General features: G+C 45.4%; 1 protein-coding gene and 1 long non-coding RNA gene across 3 annotated transcripts in view; one reads left to right on the top strand and one right to left on the bottom strand.

Moving 5' to 3' along the window:
* Window positions 1-22,889, top strand: part of ALPK2 (alpha kinase 2) — a 128,804-nt gene that overhangs the window by 11,692 nt on the left and 94,223 nt on the right. Inside the window, exons 2-3 of one of the 2 annotated variants that reach the window (XM_019640687.1) lie at window positions 5,210-5,337; window positions 9,320-9,437. In XM_019640687.1, coding sequence (XP_019496232.1) covers window positions 5,214-5,337; window positions 9,320-9,437 — 242 coding nt within the window. In that variant the 5' untranslated portion in view covers window positions 5,210-5,213. The remainder of the gene's footprint in view (window positions 1-5,209; window positions 5,338-9,319; window positions 9,438-22,889) is intronic. The other variant, XM_019640688.1, reaches the window with a different exon arrangement.
* Window positions 1-22,889, bottom strand: part of LOC109381746 (uncharacterized) — a 45,660-nt gene that overhangs the window by 6,810 nt on the left and 15,961 nt on the right. The gene's annotated exons all lie outside the window — the stretch shown is intronic.

The following is a 22,889-nucleotide window of genomic DNA, read 5'->3' as shown; positions in this document are numbered from 1 at the left end:
TGCCCAACTCTGAATATATCGAAAGCCATTGAATTGTATACTTTAAAATGGGTGAATTGTTTGTGAATTATCTCTCTTTAAAGCTGTTAAAAAAAAAAAGCATTGTAGAGATGTCAGCACCACTGCCAGTCAACAAGTCAGATGAGCTAGTGTTTCCAACTTGAAGCTGCACTTAAAAAAAATATATTAGTGCTAACATTGAGCACTTACTTTTGTGCCAGGCACTATACTAAGAGCTTATTGTGCAATAAACATTTAATCTTCACAACAACTATGAAGTGTGTACAAGTATTATGCCTCCATTTTACAGTTGAGGAAACTGAGGCACAGGGAGGTTGTGACATGCTTATTGAGCTAGGAAGGAGTGGAGTCAGAATTTGAACCCACGCAATTGACTCTAGAGCTCTTAACCGCCTGTGCTGTGGTGCCATTCAAAAACGATAAATTTGGAAGTGTTAGGACTAAAACTTCTGACTTTCAGTCCACTGCTTTTCTTGGATAATAAAGCCTGACTATATGCATGTCCAAATCAATATACCAACTGGGGATACAAAATATGTAAACTGCATGTCCCTTATCTTTGGGAAATTTACCAGACCAGCAATAAATGCACAAAATATCTTTATTTGGAGGATGCTTCTAAATCTAAGACTCGCTCTTCGTCTCTTTATTTCTTTTACTTTTCTTTCTTTATCTCTCTCTGTCTTTCTTTCTGAAGCCTCATTTTTATACATTTACCAGCCCTTGTTCTATGTTTTAAATTGATTCAAGGACAGTAGATGAAATCATGAATATAATTTGTACTTCTAGCTGTGAAATACTATAAGAAAATTGGACTTCGATTCCATTCTTTCTGTCTGACATTCACATTTAAGCCTTAAAATTATTTGTTCTATAATTCTGAGAAATACCAACTTTATCTCAAATCAAATCCACAGTTCCAGCTCTCATCACTAGCTCAAACCTCATAGAGGAGCAAATATTTTGGTGTTGACAGAAAAGCTTCTTTCTGCATGTGTTTTGCAAGGGTGGGCCCACATTTCCTCAGCAGTGAAAGGACAAGCATGTCACTGTTCAATTTTTTGGTTCTCTGTGTACTCTGTGTTCTCTGTGGAGAACTCTGTGTTCATTCTGGCTTATTCATTGATTCATACAATAATTCAACAACACTCACCATGTTTTCTTTAAACATTCCTGTGCAAGATGGATAGCATAAAAGTGGTCCTTTTGAATTATTTTTTTGAATAACTTTTTCTTTCAATGTTCTTGAGAACAACTTCTTTGCTAGACATTCCTATGACTTCTAAGTAAATAAATATACATGTCAACTCTGGCCTTTTTACACCTATTGGAACCCTCCAATTCCTCAACCACCAAATGTACTTGGCACTTAAACTGGACTCGAAGTGTGTATTTGCTGTCTTGCAGATGAATTTTCTTCCTGTTCTGTGCAACTAATTCACCATCTACACTGAGAGGGGCCTACAATGCTTTTAAATATATAGGGTTGTCAGAAAAGTCATGATGTATTTTTTCTATGTTTTTCAAAGGTCGTTTATTTATATAAAGAACAAAGATCAATCAATGATATATTGCCTGTTTTGTTCGATAACCTTTTGCCACCTTTCAGTGAGCTTCATAATTCCTTGTTCATAGAAGGACCTGTCTTTATCAGCAAAAATCTGAACAAGGTGCTGATTTACAGCTTCATCTGAATTGAACGTTATACCACGCAAGGAGTTTTGAAGAGAGGGGAACAAGTGGAAGTCTGACGGCACAAGGTCAGGCGAGTATGGTGGGTGTGGCAACACAGCCCATCCAAGCTCTAATAATTTTTGACGGGTGATCAAACTTGTGTGTGGTCTTGCATTGTCATGATGGAATATAACTCCTTTACAATTAACAAGCTCTGGATGTTTCTGGATGATGGATTCATTCAAACTGTCCAATTGCCGACAGTACACATTTGAATTGATTGTTTGGTTTCTTGGTAGGAGCTCGAAAAACACGATGCCTTTAAAATCCCACCACAATGAGAGCATAACCTTCCTCTGATGAATGTCTGCTTTCGATGTTGTTTGAGGTGAATCATCACGATGGGACCAAGACTGTTTGCATACCACATTGTTGTAAACAATCCACTCCTCATCACCAGTTATCAGTTGCTTCAAAAAAGAATCGTTTTCCTCACGTTTAATGAGCGTATTGCACATGTTTATATGTGCCGTCAAATGAACTTCTTTGAGTGCATGCGGAACCCAAATATTGAACTTGCTTATGTATCCCAGCTTCTGCAGGTGGTTGTGAACGCTTCATTGATGGATGTTCAATCTTTCTGCAATCTCTTGTGTTGTGTAACATGGGTTTGACTCAATCAATGCCTTTATTTTGTCATCATCAACCTCGGTGGACCTCCCTGACCGAGGAGCGTCGTTGAGATCAAAATCACCAGCACGGAATTTCGTGAACCATCGTTGGCACTGACGTTCTTGTAGAGCATTGTCACCGTAAATTTTATGCAAATTTTCACAAGCTTGACACACATTCTTCCCTTTATGGAAGTAAAACAGTAAAATATGGTGAAAACGCACAGTTTGGTCTTCCATCTTCAACTTGTAAGATCTCCAAAACTCAACCAAATCGCTCAATTTTTTTTAGAATGAAGCTACAACCGTCAGCTGTCAAGTGACATAGCAATAACATAGATGCGAATGACTCTAGTACTTCCAAAAATGAACTAGCGCCATCTGTTGCAAACAGGCATCATGACTTTTCCAATAACCCAATAACACGTTAACCAGGGACCCCATGTGGTCCAGTCTCTTCACACAGTTGCATTTAAAATGTCCTCTAACCAAAAATAACTGGAGATGCAATTCAAGTCTTTTTAAAAGACTGTCAAAAGGATCTAATTCATAATCGCAGAGCAAAATTTCTTAAAATCCTCTTTTGAATCTCTCTGGCTCAGTCTTTCCCACATATCTCTGCAACTCATCAAACTTCTCTCCCAGTCCAAGTCCTCTGACTCACACCCCGTTTTCTTCCTTTTCAATGCTAACATAGAACTTCTTCAATTTACGACTTTTTCTACCTTTTACGTGAGGTTAGTTAAACCTCAGGCTCTAAAGCACAAAAGTTGCTTTCTGCACACACTTTTCTGAGGAAGGGAAGTGTATTCTCCTAAATTATTCTTTTTTGAACACTGATATTCAGAGAGCTTGAGGGTGTCACAGAGGGGCACTTTTTGGGAATGCTTTTTGGTTTTCAAGGACGACCGTACTTGTCAACAGAATATCTTGAGATGAAGGGAACGCTGTGGGGACATCAGCAGCAGCAGCAGGAGAGGCCTCAGAGGGAAGGGCTAGCAGGCATTTGGGGGCACCCTATCCCAAGGGAGGCATCTGCCATTCAGGGCCGGCCTCCTGCGCCCACAATCTGTGCCTCCACATAAGGGCTTATGCCCAGAAGGGTCCCAGTGCTCGGTTTAGTGACCCACTGTTGCCATATTAAATATCTTAATCATATTTGAACAAGAAACCCCTTATTCTCATCTTTAACCAGGCCCTGCAAATTATGTCGCCAGTCCTGAGCAGCAGCAAAGGTCCTCAAACATTGTTCACTTCCCATCCCTCTCCTTTACTCACTTTCCCACTCAGTGGGTGGTTCTCAAGTGTTGGCGAAACCTTGGACTCTTGTCAGGGAACTTGTGTCTGGCAAGCTGGCTCTCTAGGCGTCTGCAACAACCCGGAAAGTCGGAGGAATTGGCTCTAAATGACTAAGAGGCTGCTCCGCCCACGTGGAGCGGGGTTTTCCCTTCGAGAGCACAGCTGTGGCTGTTTAGATCCAGCTTCTTCCACTAAGAGCTTAGCTCAGGCTTCTGTCTTAGGACCCTTAGGCTCCCTGGGGTCACCATGTGCAGCTTCTCAGTGCCCCTCCTCTGATCATCGTAAATGTATCCTGCGGTGGTGTGGGCTTTCCTTTTCCTGAGCTGTGCGGGAACGGGGAAGAGTAGGACCAGACTCTAGATAGACAGAAATGTTATTTCCAAGCTGGAGGCTGCACAAAGGCTCCACTTGGCAAAGTGGTGCTAGCTCTGTACTCAGATGGGGTGGGAAGGGTCCTCTGGGATTTAGACAGCTGGTTCTTGGGGCTGCTGTGTATTTGCATGAGCTGTGTATGGTGCAGCTCTGGGGGGTGCCTTGCACGCTGACGGTGTCAGCCTGCACAGCCATGAAGGGTGGCCGTAGCGCAGCCACATGAGCTGCGTGACCTTGAATGAGTTGTTGAACCTCTCTAAGCCTCATCTTCCTTGTCCATGAGATGTAGGAGGTATTAATAACCACTTCGGTAGTTGAAAGGAAATGAAGTCACATACCTGATGACCAATCAGGTGTTAAATGCCGATTTGTATCAATGAGGGCCAGCCGAGTGGCTCAGTTGGTTAAGAGCTCGCTCAGGAGTGAGAACTCTGAGCAACAGCGGTTCGAGTCCCAGCCTGAGCTGAGCAGCCGCTGAGCTGCCAACAGGTAGCAGGATGGCTCAGCTAAAAAAAAAAAAAAAATTGTATCAATGAATGCTTGCTTGTTTGAAAATGCTAGCAATCATTGCCCTTCTGGAGCACTTATGTTTCCCAGTTTCAGAATTCCTCCCACCTGGAGATTCCTTTGCATTTAGTCAACTCCTCTTTTTAGAAGCAAATAGGCATACTCACTTTTTGAGCTCAATATGAAAAGACTTTGAGGAGAGAAAGAGACATGAAAGGAGGTGGCTCCAACTGTCAGCTCATGCAGCTCTTTCCTCTCTATCTGGGTTCTGGCTCCCCCCTCCCCCCTGCCCCCGTGATCCACAAGGGCTAGTGGTTTGCAACCAGGGATGCCCTCTCCGGAGATATTGGCAATGTCTGCTACTGGTGTCTAGTGGGTGGAAGCCAGGGATTCTGCTAAACATCCTACAATGCACAGGATGGCCCCCGCAGCGAAGTACCTGGCCAAAATGTCAGCAGTGGTGCGGGCGAGAAAGCCTGTCTGAGGACTTCCAACCTGCCCACTAGTCTGAGCGCCAACTCCAGCCTTTTATAAGCCAAGGGAGCAGCTCCATGCTGTTTCTCTTCCTATGAGCCACTGACGGGGCTGCAGGGGTTTCTCAAACTTTTAGGGAAGTCAGAGAAGTCCCAGAACAAATGGTGATGTTGGGGATTTTTATTTTTCAGATTCATGTGGCATGAGAGGATGACAGACTCAGGAGGGCCCCAGAGGCGCACACTTTGTTTTTTATCTACGTTGCTTTCCCAGAAAGTTCCTGAGACGTCAGACACTGCCCTTCGCTGCATAATAGCTGGTAATGGTCACTCACTAATCGCCCTCTGAAATCTCTCTGCGGGCCAGGCCCTTTGGCTCACAAAGACATTATTAAAACATCACTTGGATAAATGAGCAAAGTAAACAGAAATAGTCTCAGAGATATAGAAGAACAACTGATGGTTGCTAGATGGAAGGGGGGTGGGGATGAGGGAGAAGGGGAAGGGATGAGACAGCATAAATAGGTAACTACAATATTGCCACAGGGATATGAAAGGCAGTTTGGAGAATATAATCAATAATATTGTAAATATTTTCTAGGGTGTCAGATGGGCACGTGTCTTGTTAGGGAGACCACTTCATGGACGGTGTAGAGGCTTGACCACTGCACTGTACACCTGAAGCTGAATAATACTGTATGTCAACTATGATTTAATATATATGTAGTCACAGGATATGGAGTATATTGTAGAGAATAGAGTCAATGAAATTGTAATAGATATATATGATGTCAGAGGGGCAATAGATTGGGGGAGGGGGATTATCACTTTGTGAGGGGTGAAATGTCTATTACTTTGTTTTGTACACCTGAAACTAATTAAAAATAAAGTAAAAACAAACAAAGAAACAAAAACATCACTTGGGAAAATTACCTGGGAAGTTCATTCTCAGTGACCAATTAAGCAGCTAAATCCTCAATGATTTTTTTTTCTAAAACATTTCTTCGAGTCACTTCCTGGACACATTATTGTGATCTTCACTTCACACTGTGGCTTTGGGTTAGGCAACTCCCACACTGGTTATTTTTTTCAGGTAATCCACCCTTCATTTCCTGTGGCACATAAGAATGGCACGAAGAACTGCAGACACTTGATTGAACTTTTCTTCCCTCACTCTTGTACTGATCTCCAAAAATGGGTTAAAATTGTCCCCCCCACTGCTTGCTTCCTTCGGACATGCTAGGGTGCAGTGCAAACGTTAAGACCAAGGCAGAGGTGCCCCGGGAAGGAAAGGTGGGGGCTTGGAATTCCCCCTGAACTGGAGAATAAATAACCCAGAGCTGATACGGAATTTGTACCTCCACTGGTGAAAAGGGTTCATGATTAAAAGAAAATAGAAGGAACATAATTGGGTAGGAATGTTACCCTGCACCTTGTGGGTTGTTTTCTTTTCTTTCTTGGAGTATGTTTCTACCCTCAGAAAAACAGACCCCAGTGGTCTTTCCTGAGGGCAGATAGAAACCCTTTCTCCCTCTGGTCCCTTTTTCTAAGTCCAGAGTGGAGGAGTGCCAGCCTCTGAAAAGGCAGCGCTGCCTTAGTGGAAGTTGTAATGAAATCTCGTCCCCAGCCGGGATGCTGGAGGGTAGGCTGTGCACTCAGCCTCTCCGAGCTCAAAGCTGAGTCCTCGTTCTCCGTGTTTATTCATAGCCATTCAGATACGGGGACAGGCACAACTCCACTACTGAGCTTTCAGAGTAAGGACCCCATGTCACCCCAGGAAGCCCCAGTGTTTGGACGTACCCTCAACTCTGCTACCAGTCCCCACGCACGTCAGCCAGGTACTTGGGAGACGTTTGGGAGGTGGATCTTAATCTGTGACAGGAAGCCTTTAAAAACAAGGGTAGGATTATCGGGGGAGGCTTCCAGCAAGTGGAGGGAGAAAAAGAGAACCGCCCACAAGGTACAAGATACCACTTCTCTGTGCAAGTCTCATTTCTGGCTGATTATTCAGATCTATACCTCGCAAAGGGAAAAAACCAGTCAGCCCCTGAAGAAGCTGGGGGAATCGTTCTGCCCTGATCATTCTGAGTGAAAGAAACATTGACCTCTCAAGTGATCAGGATGGGTTCCCCAGGTCCAGCCCATGCATACTTTATATACTTTCCTCAAAAAGTCACAGAGAGAGAGAGAGAGAGAGAGAGAGAGAGAGAGAGAGAGAGAGAGAGAGAGAGAGAGAGAGAGCGAGCAATTAAATGCTTCCTAAGGCGGAATCTAATAAAACTGGCTGAAAGTGGGACTGATAAGAACAGGCAGAAATAAATTATGATCAGCAACCACCTTGATGGCTTTTCAGGGAAGCTCATTTTTGGTGGTTCAGTCGTTTGCTTGAAAGGGACTCAGGCGCATGGATGCTGGAGAAGGACGTGTCCTTGAACACAGGTCTGTCTGCTCCAGGTGCCGGGGACCGATGATTCAGGCCCCCACTTGGAGGAGCAAAGAGGAGCACCCACTGTTGCCACCAATCACATTCATGGTGTTGGTACAGAGGTAGTCTAGCGGGAAGCCCCCACATTGGCGACGCATAGAGGGAGAGAGGGGAGCTCCAAGCATCCTCAGGTCCCGTCTATGGTATGGGTCTGAGAAGAACATGGAGCTCTCAGTGGTCTCTGGGGTGGCATGCCAACAATCATGTGATAAGACAGAAAACACAAGAATGTTTCCTGGGATGGATTCAGAATGGTGTGTTTTTCCAAATACCAGGCTTTCCTCCTGCATAGATAGCACATTTCGATGAATTTTCTATGACATGGAAGCTAGTGAGAAAGCTCTTTGGGACACACCAGAAAACTTTCCTGCCCCATCACAAGGGGAAAGAGTCCCAAGGTGTGAATGGAATTCCTGGGAGCTTTATCAGATTGACCTATTAACATTATCCCCCGTTGATCGCCAGGGGAAGATGAACCCCTGCTGAGGGAGAAAGCATAGGTCAATTTCCGTGATGACATCAGTCACATATGCACAATACCAGCCTGGGAAACCTACATTCCAGACTCCTTCATCCTCAAGAAGACATGGCACCTGCTAATCTACTTAGTTCTTCCCTTTTTTGTACCATAACATACACTCACCTCCAAGCGCTGTTAAAGTATAATTTTCAGAAAGATGAAGTGACTCCCATGCAAATACAAAATTAACATTTCAAAGATTTTTTTTTTCAACTTTTTAAATAAAAAGGGAAACAGGAAGTATTAAGGCCTGGTTGAAAAACCTTTGAGGAATTAGGTATTTATAGACAATTTAACAAAGAAATGTTAGGCTATGACTGCTGGGTTGGGCGAAACCCTAGTCAGTGTCCCATAGAGCAATAAACCATAATTTATAGGGTTATGTTTTCTGCTAGACAGAGATTATTTGCAACTCTATTGGATAAACATCTACAAGTTTACACGTAACTTCACGAAATCTGGGAATTTTAATCAATAATGATCATTGAATGAAACATAATACATTCCCTTAGATAATTCTTAGATGGGCCTTTGTCCCCATATGACTTTGAAAGAGGGTACTATCTTCATGTTTGTCTTATTTGTAAGTTTTAGATACTTTTTCTTTTTTTTTAAAAGATTTTTATTGGGGTATTGGGGGATAGGAACAGTGCTTGGGAATTGGGGGAAGGGGACAGACAAGTTGCTGTCCTTTTTGTTCTTCAGTCTAGTTGTGGAGGACGTTGCTTCACTGGCCCAAGTTGGCACCATCATTGTGCTCTCACTGCAGCTGCTGGCCGCTCACGCTGGCTGCTGGCTACACACGGTAGCCCATGGCAACCCACTGCCACAGGGGCTGCAGCCTACGCCGTGGTCGGCGACTCACGGCAGCCCAGCTCCAGGTTGAGCTGTTGTTCAGCATCTTAGCTGTAGAGGGCAGTGTCACTGGCCCCATATATGGGATCCGAACCGGGGCCCTCTGGCATCCCAAGCCAGCTCTTAACCAACGCGCCACTTGGCTGACCCTAGATACTTTTTCTTAATAGCTCCTTGAGATTAGAGGCAGTAGTTTTCATTTTGTATGTCCCACCCCCTCCCAAGCACAGTACCATTGTAGGCACATAACATGCCGCATAGCTTATTAAAGGATGCAGTTGTATCAATGAGAGAGTGTTTTTAGTTCCCCTATAAACTTTAGCTGACCTATCCATCATGCTCATCCCTACTGCATATTATCCATTCTTACTCATAGCTTTATTATTTTCCTTTGTAAAAAATACTTAATGTAATAAGAATATCCTTATCTCTGTATCATCAGGTCAGCCCAAGCCAGAGGTAACTTGGTATAAGAATGGTCAAACCATAGAAGACTGTGACATTGTTTCCAGTTATGAATTCTTCGAGAATCAGTATACTCATGTGTTACATCTCTATGGGTAAGTGGATGAGCCTCTGTGGACAGTTTACTGAGATCCCTGTATCCTGTCATGTGCTGCTTACTAAGAGCTAAGGCCAAATGATTGGCTCATGTTTGCTTTTTGAGTCCTAATGTTAGATGTTATTGGCAGGCATCATATCAGCCCAGGTGTCCAGCAATGAGTCTTCACTGAGCTCTGCCTAGTAATTAATCACACTCTCCTAATTTGCTGCCATTGATGGGATTATAACTATCTAGAATTTTATTCAAGGGGGTCCAGCCTTTTTCATTCATTAAATGAGCTCTTTATTTAATCTTTTTTTTTCTCTGGAAAGTTTAGAAGCACAATAAGATTTCAGCACTGTCGTCCAATCTTTCTTGTGTAAGAACAGAAGGAAGAAGTGACTGACCATGAACCCACAGCAAATTGGTGATGGAACGAAGGCTAGAAACCATGGCTTCTGGCTTTTTTTAGGAAGTAGCAGGGTCCCAAACAGTGGTTTCTAATTCCTCCCCCCTCTGCCCCACAAGAACTAGATGGATGAAATCAGGAAGTTCCACATGTGAAGTAGAGAAAATTCGAACTGTTCTGGTTGAAGCTGGGTGGGCGTCTGTGCTCGTCCCCAGTGCTACTGAATTGGTCACAGTGTCCCTTACAGGGGTTCTGAGGAGCCAGAGTTTCTGCAGAGCATGGTATGAAAATGACTAATGTGACAATAATAGCCTTGGATCTGAGAATAACAAAGTAAGACTTCTGGCTCTACCGTTTTCTGGCTGTGTGATGTCAGCCAGGTATTTAACTTCTCAAAACTCAGTTTCTTCATACGTAAGATAAAAGGGTGGTTAAGATAATGAAATGGTTTAATGCTCATATAAGGCTTGTTGTGTAGTAGTTGTTAAAAAAACACAGTCTTCCTTTCTTTCTTTTTTAAACACAGGCTTTCTTTTTTTTCTTTTTTTAAACACAGGCTTTCTTATCTCCCCATTCACCTTTTTATTTCAAAGTAAGATCAGAGATGATGGTTGAAAAGCTTGACTCAGCAGGCTTCCAGTATATCTGACCTTATATCCAAGCTATCCATTTATTCATCTAATATTTCATTCTTGAAAGAATATCAACCAAGCAGCTATTCTATGGCAAGTGTGTTGTGTGTTGCTTAATTCTTGGGATAGAGGTGAACAACATAAACATGGTCCACACCCTCATACAACCTCAAGACAAGTGGTGAACAAGTCACCCATCTTCCCCTCACACGTCGACACGTTGGGCGGCAGCCCACCGGCCATTTGCTACCCCTTCATTCATGGTTTGGATTTTCTTGCCTTTTCTTTCCAATTTTTCCAAGGCCTTCCCCTCTCTCCTCTTCACCCCATTCAACTTAGAATCCACCTCTATGGTTCACAGGTAATTTTGGTTACTCATGGATCTGTCCAGGCTCAGACGTTCTCTTCTCCTTTCCATGGGCCTCCTTTTGGGTGCTTATTTATTTCTCAGGAGTGATGGATAGTTCAGTAGACCGTGGGCCTCCTAGGGGCAGAAATCCTCTCTGTTTCACACTAAGGCATTTGCTGGGGCCTAATACGGTGCCTGCAACATACATATCTATTCAAAGGATGGCTGGGTAGATGGCTATATATATGTACATATTTTTTGTTGTTGTTGGTGGTAGTTTGTTTAGATCAGTGTTGGCAAACTTTTTCTACAAAGAGCCAAATAGTAAATATTTTAGGTTTTAGAGGCCAGATGGTTTGGGTTACAGCTGCTCAACTCTGCCATTGTAGTGCAGAAGCAACTACTGACGATATGGTTTTTTTTTAAGCATGGCTGTGTTCCAATAAAACTTTATTTATAGAAACAGGTGGGGGGCCAGATTTGGCCTGTGGGCTATAGTTCGTCACCCCCTGGTCTAGATGGTAAGCTCCTTGGGGATCTACACCCAGTATACTTTTTTGTATGTTTCCCACCCTTGCCTTTGTCCCTCTGAGCACTCCATACATATTTTTGATTGATTAGTTTTAGTCTCACACCAAGATAAATATTATACTCACTTTTTAGCCAGAATAGAAGATTAACGCATATTCTTTTATCGACAGGATGTCATTTCAGAATTAAGATTTGCTATTCGTGTTATTTGTTGTGTACACAGAACCAGGAACATAGGCAAAACTAATGTCTGTAGGGTGTTAAGGGCTTAAGAGGTGAAGGAATGAGAAGACCATGATAAAGCCCCAGGGGCAGGCAAGCAGGTTAAAATGGGAGACACATGACACAGGGAAGAGAAATTTAGGAACAGAACTTGTGCTGTAGAAGGGGTAGGGGACTCCTCATTCTCTGCTCTGAAGTCCAGGAGTGGTTTATGCAAAGTCAAAGATTTAATGTGACAGAATGCACTTTCCAAATTCCTGGCTGCCATTTTGAAAAGTAGCCCACCTGCTGGGAAAAGTACTCAGACCTAATGCAAAAAACGATGGTAGGGCAGATGATAATAGATGATGGCTGCTTTTCTCTGCTTAGTAGTGAATAATCTGGGAACTAACAATCTTTGAAAACTCTGACTTTTTATACCAGTAGTTCTGAACCATAGCTGCTCATTAGCATTGCCTGGGGAGCTTTCAAAACCCACTAAAGCTTGGCCTTCACCCTAATTCAGTCTGAATCCCTGGTGAAGCCAATGTATCGCCTGAGATGAAAAATGCTTTACATTAAAACTATTCACCTGGGGCCGGCCGAGTGGCGCGATGGTTAAGAACTCGCTTGGGATGCCAGAGGGCCCCGGTTCGGATCCCACATATGAGGGCCAGTGACACTGCCCTCCACAGCTAAGATGCTGAACAACAGCTCAACCTGGAGCTGGGCTGCCGTGAGTCGCCGGCGACGGCGTAGGCTGCAGCCCCCTTGGCAGTGGGTTGCCATGGGCTACCGTGTGTAGCCAGCAGCCAGCGTGAGCGGCCAGCAGCCAGCGTGAGCGGCCAGCAGCCGCAGTGAGCGGCCGTCCAGAAGCCGGCGACTGATCTGCCTCACCAGGGAAGAGCGCAATGATGGTGCCAACTTGGGCCAGTGAAGCAACATCCTCCACAACTAGATTGAAGAACAAAAATGACAGCAACTTGTATGTTCCCCTTCACCCAGTTCCCCAGCACTGTTCCCATCCCCCCAATTCCCCAATAAAAAAAAAATCTTTAAAAAAAAAACCAACCAAACAAACAAACAAACAAACAAACAAAAAAACTATTCACCTGGAAATACTGGGTTGTTGGAAAAATCATGACACATTTTTGCAACAAAAAAATAGAAAAACTACGTTATGAGTTTTCCAACAACCTAACAGTTCAGCGTCTACCAGTATGTTAGATGCTGGTTAGGAAAATGAATGGTGTTTTGTGCAAAGGCCTTTGAAAGATTAAAAGATGGTTTTAATAATAGTCTCTAATTTTCTTGCCATTATCAATACACCATAAACCACCAGATTAACTCATAGTTCCCTCAAAGAAAAGTCCTTTCCTTTATCCCTCTGAATTTAGTCTTTGGGTCACTAAGCCTATGTTCTTAGATACTTGAAAGCTCCTGTTTCTGTGTTTCTGGCTTATCCGCCTAGTTTGCGGTTCTGCATCGACCGTCCGATCTTTCCTCTTTCCTCAGCACCTCTTCCTTCCATCCTCTCTGCCTTCTCCTCCTCATGCCGCTCCCATCCTGTGAAACTGTGTGCTTTGGGCAGATGAGGCCACTTGGGGGAGATTGAGCAGTGCTGTTGTAACCTTTACGTGACCACGGGTCAAGCGTGCTTGGCAGACAAGAGGAATGGAAAGCCAGGAAAGCATTCCAAGGGAGGGAAACATCAGTAATAACAGTATGGTTTGCGCTGTAGCATGAAAAAAAATTTTTTTTCTTTTTCTCCAAAAGACGTGGGGGTTGAGGGGAGGGTGGGAAAATGCAAATAGATGTTTTCTACCTCATAATGAAAGCAGGTTGCGCGATGTGTATACAAGTGGGGAATTGTGGTCTCTTATGATCACAATTTAAAGAAAGGCAACAAAGCAACAGATAAAAATCTGTCCAGGAACCCACACCTAGAGAGAGAGAGAGAGAGAGAGAGAGAGAGAGAGAGAGAGAGACACCCTTGTCTGCAGCAAAGAGGCCCCTTTTGATGGTCACGGTCACGTTCCGCTGTGTTGAGAGAGAGCACAGATTACAAGTGAGGCAGGAGGGAGGGAAGGGAGGGCGAGTGGGGTGGACCGTGCAGGGGCGCCTGGGTTAGAGGAAGGGCCAAGCAGCCCTCTGGCTCTCTCACCAGCCCCTTTCTGGCATTGGCTGGGCTGCGGGCAGGCCCTGCTGAGGGCCTGGTGGGGACAATAGCCAGGAGAATTGCACAGTCCCGCCGTGCATTCAATCCCTGGCAGGATACAGAGAGGGTTCCTGGAGGTGGAGGGCAGGCAGGGCTGGACCCTGGGGGTCCCTTGTGCCATAGTTCAGGGGTTTGCATCTTTCTCTTAAAAAACGATGCCCAATCTATGAAGGAGTTTTGGGCAGCAGAGGATCATGGGAAGATTTAGATTTATTTTTTTAGACTATCCCTATGACTTTAGTTTGAGACCGGATTGGAAGGTGAGCCTGAATGAAGACAGCAGAAGGAGGGGGTCAAACATGAGAGACAGTCAAGCTCAGAACATCTTTTCTTCTTCATTTCCCACACACCTACATTGTCCAGCTCACCTTCCATCCCTCTGGCTCACATGCTGTGTGGTGGTCAGATGGAGCAGCTGGCCACTCTCACCAGCATCGCCAGGCTCGGTCCTGCGTGCCCTGTCTAGTCCCTTTGCCTGGAACACTCTCCCTGTCTCACATCTTTCTTCAGCCCACACATCCTGCCACGAGGAGGAAAGCACCCAGGTCCCACGGCTTTGTGGACCAAACCTTCCCAAAACACCTGTACAACAAGGCAGCGCTCATCCTGTATTGTTTGTTTTTCTTTTTCTTTTCATTTTATTCTTCTATCTGTCTCCCCAATAGACTGAAAGCTCCATGAGGCTGCTGTCTCCCCAGTACCTACAGTGACCTGCACATAGAATGTGCTCGATAAACATTGGTTGCATTAAGTTAGGGACTTCCACTTCATTTATGTCCTCTCTTTGTTAGACTGTCAACTCCTGGGGGCAGGGGCTGGGAATTCTATTATTTTGTACACCCATAGCCTCATGTGTTTGTAAACGATGATAAAATCCTCCAGGTCCTTCCTCAAAGGTGATACATTCCTGTTTCTGTGCTCTGCCACTTAATAGCTGTGTGGCCTTGAGCAAGTCAATTAATTTCTCTGTGCTTCAGTGTCTTCCTCAGTAAAAGGAGTTCTTGTGATGATTTCAATGAGATCATGCATACAAAATGATCAGCAGAGTGTGCATATAAGCATGCAACAATCATTAGTTATTACTTAGGAGTTAATATCATTTTACTGCCCACTTCCTGAACGTGTTGTGTTCCCAGAACTACTCCGAAAGAATTACGTACTCTACCCCAGCTTATAATACCAGTTGTGTTAGAGCCAGAATAATTCTACATGAATAGTTTTTAAAAGTGTCAGAATCAGTGGAGAATTTTCAAGACAAGAAGGAAATGGATATTTAACAGGAAAGCTAGAACCCAGACACAAGAGTTGAAGCGGTGTTGTCACACATGTTTGTGCCTGAAACCCTGTTTAGATGGCTTTCAGGAGGTGGAAGCTGTGACTTTAGTGAAGTGTTGGCCTTCTCACATATTCCTCACATTTGGGTGGACAGATATTAATAGATACTAATAGCCTTAGGATACTGTGCGACATTCCCGAAGCCACTCTGGTTTGTAGTGGGCAGAAAATTGTTGGTAAGTGCTTGTTGTGTGAGCCAAAGACATTGCCCCTGGAGGCCTCATCAGCCTCTTTCTATACCTGATCACCCAGGGTAACCCGAACTCCTTGCCAAACATCTAAAAACCGTGAGCTGTTGGTTGTGAATGAGGCTGGGCAAACACGCATAGGTGAATCAGTTAAAAATACCTCCATTTCTGGAAGACACACCTCAAGGCACACATACCTGCTCAAGGGAGAACTGTCACCATCAACTTCACTTCCAAAGGACAGGAGATCATTGCCACCACTGAGAGTAAGGACCTAAAACCAAGTTGTCTGGATTTAAATCCCAGATTTACCTCTTACAAGCTGTATCACCTGGGGCAAGTCACTTAACCTCTCTGTGTCTCAGTTTCCTCATCCGCAAAATGGGGAGAAGGACAGTACCTGCTTTGTAGAGTTGGTGTGGGGAGTAAATCAACACACGCAAAGAGTTCAGCATACTTTATAAATTATGGTTATTTTGTGTACTCTGAACTATCATATTGGAACTGATTAAAAACATAGGACAATTTGGAGGTAAGAAAAGTGGCTTAGTTTGGCAATCTTTTCCCTCTCCACTATTTCCATCTTGGAAGATAAAATATAGTTAACAGGCTTGATCATGAAATCACTGGGTAGAAATACGGATGAATGAGTCTTTCTATGTCTTGACTAAGACTTGCATTTCATCCAAGGTTGGAAAGCATTTTGTGAACTTTGTGTTCCTGTGAGCTTAAGTAGGTGTAATAAGTCTTGAGGATGACCCATAGAACTTTCCGGCACCCAGAGAGCCTCTGTGTTCCCAGCACAGAGCTCAGGCGGCCTCCTGTGGCATTCTTCTTGAATGAACTCAGCAGGCGTGCACCTGGCCGTTCCTCAGACCACGCCTGGAGTGTTTCTTGAATGAGTCCTGAGGGCCTGATGCGAAACTGCCATGTCGTTCCCAGGGTGATAGGTCTGGACCAGAATCCATCACCCATCATCACATTCTGGTTTGGACTTTGGTAATAAGTATCTCAGAGGAGTGAATGGTGATGGGAGCCATGCCATGGGATGCTCAGCTTTTTCTGTGTGACCACTCATCTTTTCCTGGGCACCGAACTTGGGTGGTTGCTCCCACCAGGTGCTAATTCTCAGGGCATATCGATGTTAGTTTGGGGGCAGGTGACGGATTGATCCCTTGGGACAGCCAGAGAACGGTGAACTGATCATTAGAAATTGGACATGCGCTGACTGTCGCTGAAAATGCCACTCCATTGACACCGTCTGAGAACTGATAGCAGACCAGTAACATTATAGGGACGTTCCTCGGCCAGCGGGGGTTTGGTTTTACTTTGTAATCACAGCAGCAAGGGCTGGCATTTCTGAGAACTGACAAGATGGGGAGTCTTGCTGGTATAGAAGTCCCAGCACTGGCACTAGTGATCATTTGACCAGCTGCCTCTTTAACGGTGACTTGACAAAGGCAGACAGCTAGATAGGGGCAGAGCTGTCAGGCCCTGTGAGTCCCAGGGAGGGCTTTGTTCCAGCTCCGAGGGGAGGGGTGCAGGAAGTGGGAGCAGGACTAAGAACAAGGTTCGGTTTGGGAGCATGTCCTGACCAGCCAGCCCCATTTTCTCTCTGTCCTGCACTCAGCCGAGAGTTCTCCCGTGAAATTCCCTCCGCCTTTGCCCCATCGCCTGGAAACCTCTCCTGGCCCTGCCGACCATTGCTGTGCTCCCATCGCTCTGTCTTAGAGTTCTCTGTGAACTGCTGTTTGCCCTGGACTCCGTGCCTCCTCTCTGCCTGCTCCTGACTCTATCCCTTCTGACAGCTTGGCTCGCCCGCTCCAAACACAGGCCCCAGTCCCCTTTTTCTGAGAACTGCAAGGTCGGGCCAGTCTCAGCACCTTCAACCCCTCAGCTCCTGAGATATAAGCCTGGCACATGGGTGGGCTAGGTGGACTCTCTGGATCCTCCCAGGACCTCCTGCAGACCACACCTGAGTCCCAGATGAACCCAAGACTGGGTTCAACCTGTGAGAGGGCCTGTTTGACTCTGCCTGTATTAGTCAGCTCAAAAATACCACTGGGGAGCTTAAACAACAGGAATTTATTCCTCACAGTTCTGGAGGCTGGAAGTCCAAGATCAGGGCACCAGCATGGTGGGGTTCTGGTGAGAACCCTCTTCCAGGCTTACAGATGGCTGTCTTGTTGCTGTGTCCTTACATGACAGAGAGAGAAGGCAGGCTCTCTGGTATCTCTTCTTATAAGGACACTAATCCCATTGTGAAGGCCCCACCCTCATGGCCTCATGTACCCCTAATGACCTCCTAAGGCCCACCTCCAGTACCATCACACTGGGAGAGTAGGACTTCAACATATACATTTTCGGGGGACACAAGTCAGTCCACAAGACAGCCCCCAATATGGAATGTGTCCCAGCCATGTACAAGGACAGGCCTGGAAGTATACGGAGCCACTGGTTAAGAATCAGAGATTTTTCAGGACTCTGTGAGGTCACATTTGGAGACTTAAGAGGGCTGGCTTTAGAGTCACATTGCCCGGGTTCAAGTCTTGGCCCTACTTCTTAATTGTGCGTGTTGCTTATTCTCCATCTGCCTCAGTTTCTGTATCTGTAAAGTGAGAATAATAATAGTATCTACCCGGCAGCGTTGGGTGAAGATTAAATGAGATACGACACATGGGTTTTTAGAACAGTGCCTGACACTCAGCAAATGCTAAGTAAATGTTAACTCTTTTTTACCCTGAGGTCTTCTGTGTTTTGTTAGACACAGTCACCCACCCTCAGTCATGAGTATTTGAAAGTGGAATCAGGCTGCCTGCACATTTCAGAGGAGACGTGATCAAACAAATCTCTGAATTCTTCAGTGAGAATCTTAGTGCAGACTCCAGGGCTGGGATAGTGTGACTGCTGCTTCTATAGGTGCTGAGAAGCCAGGCTCAGGCCAAAGGCGGACTCTGAGTAGGCAGGACAGATGCAAGACTGTACGTGAAGCTCAGGCAATTATTTAGAATGGATCTTGAAGACTTAACTCAGTTCTGAGCTGTTACAGAGCTCAGTGGTGTTAATCAGGCCTGGTAGCATGCTCCAGTGGGGACTTTGCCTGTGCTCTCCCTTCTGCCTGGACTGTCCTCTCTCCCAGAGAGCCCATGGCTAGTTCTCTTATATCCTTAAGGTTTTGCTCAAAATCACCTGATCACTGAGCCCATTGCTGACCAGCCATCTAACAGCATGTCCTTCCTTCTTTTTCTTGTTTGATATTTCACATAGCACATGACATTGTGTGAATGTGTGTATATACACACACATATTTACCGTAACAGCTTTCTGTAGGTATAATTGACATATAACAAACCACACATATGTAAAGCATTCAATTTGGCGAGCTTTCACACGTGCACACGCCCATGAAACCATCACCACCATCAAGATCGTGAACATAAACATCACCCTCAAAAAGTTTCTCAGTGCCCCTGTGCAATCCTGCTTTCCTGCCCCTGTCTCTGCCCACCCATCTTCACACAATAACGCTCTGCTTTCGGCCACTGGAGACTAGTCTCTAGGTTTTTTTTCTAGCCTTTTCTAGATTTTATATACCATTTTGTACTCTTTTGTATCTGGCTTCTTTCACTCCATGTAATTATCCTGAGAATCATCTGTGTTGTTTGGTGTATCCATAGTTCTTTCCTCCTATTGGGCAGTGTTTCAGCATTTCATCATTTGGATCTGCCCAAATTTGTTATTCCGCCCCACTGTTGATGGACACGTAGGGTGTTTCCAGTCATGATGTATATTTCTGTGTATTTTTGTTTCTTGTGAAGCATCCCCAACTGGAATGTAAATTCCATCAGAGCAAAGACTTGTTGGATCTGTTCCTTGCTGTAGATTTAGTGACTGTCCCTCACAGGCATTCACTAAAGATTTGTGGGATGAAGTACACAACACTTTCAGTGCTTTTGCTCTGTTCTTCACAGATGCGTGCTCTGAGGTGAGGGGGAAAAAGCTGATGGGGTTCAGGACACGCTACCCCAAAAAGTGGCACCTTAGCATATGAAACATCCTAAGTTGAAGGAATTTTGTTTGTTTGTTTGTTTTTGAAGGAATTTTTTTTTAAATGGCAGAAGCAGGAAGGTCACTCTGCGCTTTCCCTGTCGCCTTTCCTCCCTGAAACAGGTCATAAAGCTCCCAGGTGAAACCAGGGGAAGAGAGGACATTGTTCTCACCAGAGATGGCGAATCTGTGGCCAATAAGTATTACAAACAAATCTTGTTAAAACAACCCTTATCTTCCTAGTTACTGCTTCATTACTTGCTACCTCTGGCCTAAACCCTGTTGTCTTGTCAATTCTTTACGCATTTATTATTTCTTTGTCTAAAAGGCACAAAAGCTGTCTGCTCTAGTCACTTCTTTGGGTCTTCATTCTCTTGTGTCAAATCTGGCCTTTTACACCAATTGGAACCCACCAATTCCTCGACCACCAAATGTACTTGGCACTTAAGCTGGAATCAAGTTGTGTATTTGCCACCTTGCAGATGACTTTTCTTCCTGTTCTGTGCAACTAATTCACCCTCTACACTGAGAGGGGCCTACGATGCTTTTAAATATAACACGCATTAACCAGGGACCCTATGTGGTCCAATCTCTTCACACAGTTGCATTTAAAATGTTCTATAACCAAAGATAACTGGAGATGCAATTCAAGTGTATACATTTCTCCTGGTAGTCTGTCCTTGTCAGTTTAATTTTCAGACCCATCAAGAGACCCAAAGACGGTCAAGGGAGACTTCTTTCTCCCCTACAGGGAAGCCATCTGAACCAGGGGAAATGATTTGAATGACTGTGGTCAGCCCAGTGGTATTTTAGAGGCTATGCTCTTTAAGGGGATTTGGAAGAAAGGAAATATTTTAAACAGCCTCCCACAGGAGCTGTAGGAGAAGGCCACAATGTCAGCAGCTCCTGTCATCCACTGAGCTCCAGGGAGCCTGAGCTTCTAGTCTCTGTGTGGCCACCCCCTTTCTGTCCTTGTCATTTCCGTTCCCTGGGGTGCTGCTCCAGCAGGATGGGGATTCTTCCTCCTTGCCAGCCCTGACCAGCTCTCCCCCAACGTGGGGCTGCGCCTCCCAGGCACCAGGCTGGCTTCCTGCTTTCCTGTCACTGCCAGGAGCCACGCCTGCTCACCCAGTGGCCATCAGCAGATGGGAGCGAGGCAGAGGCACAACCAGATCTCCTGGCAAAGATGACAGAGCGGGACACAGCCGGCACCAAGGCTCTGACAACAGAGCAGCACTCAAAGAGAAGCAATTAAATTGTGATGGCTTTTTTCCTTGACCAGACTCCCAGGTGGCTTTTGAGAGAGAAGTCCTTGAGTCTGCTTTTGTGCATTGCTCCTGTCTGGGTCCAGCAACTAATTTTTTTTTTTTTAAAGCAAAACCAACTTGAACACCCACAGAGTTGCATGGGGGCGGGCTGCTTGCCAGGCATCTACTGGGAACTCAGCTCAATTTAAGCAGCAAGTCAAGGGACAGCTGATAATTTTTCCGAGCATTTAATGCAGGGACGTCCACTCTTTGTAGATAGATACTTGGAGCCATAGAGCTGGAAGCGACTGCAAGACCCTGCCTCTCGAAGCTGACTTAGACCAGCAGCATCCCAGGGAGCTTGTTAGAATGCCAGACTCCCAGCCCTCAGCCCCCAGCCCCCAGCCCTGACCTAGCAAATCAGAGTCTGCATTTTAATGAGATCCCAGGAGATTCCTGAGCACAATAATGTAAGAGAAGCCCCACTCTAAGGATTTTTTTGGATGAGAAGCAGGTTTGGATAGGAAAATCAAGTTTGGTTTTGGGCACGCCGGGTGTTAGGCCTTCAGAATTCTAAGCTGACTTGCCTTGAAGAGCTCTCTGTCCTCCAGGCCAGTGTCTCGTGCTGCGTTGCTCTTTGTCCTGCTTTCAAGATGCCCTGTCTTTCATAGGTGGCTTTACAATTCAATCAGGGAGCTTTTTTATTGTCACAACGTCTCTTGAGATTTCGGGAGACATTCCGGCACATTATGTTAGCTTGGTGGCCTTTGACGGTGGATGGCGGTGGATGGTGACTGCTTCTAGCTACACTTGTGTTTTCTTTTGATAAGAGGGGTCAGTCGTCTGTTCACAAAGCCTGATGGTAGTGATGCCACAGAATTTTTTCTTTCTGAAGTCCATTTGTTCATTTCTTATTTAAAAATATGTCTGGTCAGCCAGCATTACTCTCAGAGGCTCGAAAAGCTGTCGAAAGCTCAGCGCTTTTGTACCAAAATAAAGCCAGGAAACCACTCCCCATACATGCCCAAGCAAAGGTCCCTCCTCCTCTGCCACCATCTGAGCGGTTCTGCCACCTCCTTCACTACATGCAAGACCTGACACTCCATTAGCTCGGTGCTTCGGAGCTCCGGCTGCCCGTTAGAATCACCCAGAAAGCTTAAAAAATACCCAAGGTGAAGCCCTTCACTCCCAGAATGATGCTTTATTGCTTCTTTTTGGTAGGGCCCTGGCACTGGTATTTTTTCCTCTTTTAGATAGACTTCATTTCTTTGAGCAGTTCTAGGTTCACAACAAAACTGAGCAGAAAGTACAGAGCTTCTGTATACCCCCGACCCACTGCTCCCCCAGACTTTCCCACTATCAATGTCCCCACTGGAGTGGGACATTTGTTACAATCGATGAGCCTCCATGGACACGTCATCATCACCCAAAGCCCATGGCTTACATCAGGGTTCGCTCTTGATGGTGTTCATTCTATGGGTTTAGACAAATCTATAATGATATGTATCTACCATTATGGTATCACTAAGCATATTTTCACTGCCCTGAACACCCTCTGGCACTGATATTCTCTAAAAGCACTTGGTTTGTGTCTAACGTTCAGCCAGGGCTGAGAACTACTGATTTAGGGCTCCCTGGGTGCAGGCTCTGCTTTAAGCCCATTACAGGAATCAACTCCCTCTAGGGTAGGTGCAGCTCTTGTCTTGAGCTGTTTCATGGTTTGGCCAACATCACTCAGCTGGTGGACAGAGTGTGAACCCAGGTGGGCGTCTGTCCCTTAAGCCCTATGCCACATCGGCTGTGCAATCTGCCTCTCTGATTTGCCCAGGATTGCACTTGGTGAAGAAAAGTAGAATGTCCCCTGCACGTCACTCCCAGGCCGCGCTCCAGAGCAGAAGTCTGCCTTCCAAACCTCCGCTCTTGCCCTTCAAGCCCTCACCTACCAGATCTACCTCCTGCAACTGCCCACACCAGCTGATTTCTCTACTGTCCCTTACACATGACCCGCTGGGTGCAGATCTGGTACATCTGCCCGGACTGCCCGCTCCTCTCGCAGGGCTCAGATTCCAAGCTCCTGGCACTGTTCCTTGAAGATCCCGTCCACCCTGACCTCTCCCCTCCTTGCCACCAAAAGCGGTCAGTGTCTCAACTGTGCCTTTCAGAATTTGATAATACCTCTCGGCAAAATTGGCAGTTTCCCCAAGAGGAAGAACCAAGTCTGACCCCACTAATGTCTTGTTACCCTTCTCAAGGCCCACTCAGTGTGTTGGGCACATACAGCTGTCGGTCCCACAGGACACATGGGAAAATG

This window comes from Hipposideros armiger, unplaced genomic scaffold, assembly GCF_001890085.2.
Source record: "Hipposideros armiger isolate ML-2016 unplaced genomic scaffold, ASM189008v1 scaffold_52, whole genome shotgun sequence".
NCBI classification, from domain to species: Eukaryota; Metazoa; Chordata; class Mammalia; order Chiroptera; family Hipposideridae; genus Hipposideros; species Hipposideros armiger.
Note: the sequence above shows the minus strand (reverse complement) of the source record. Positions and strands in the feature narration are given on the sequence as shown.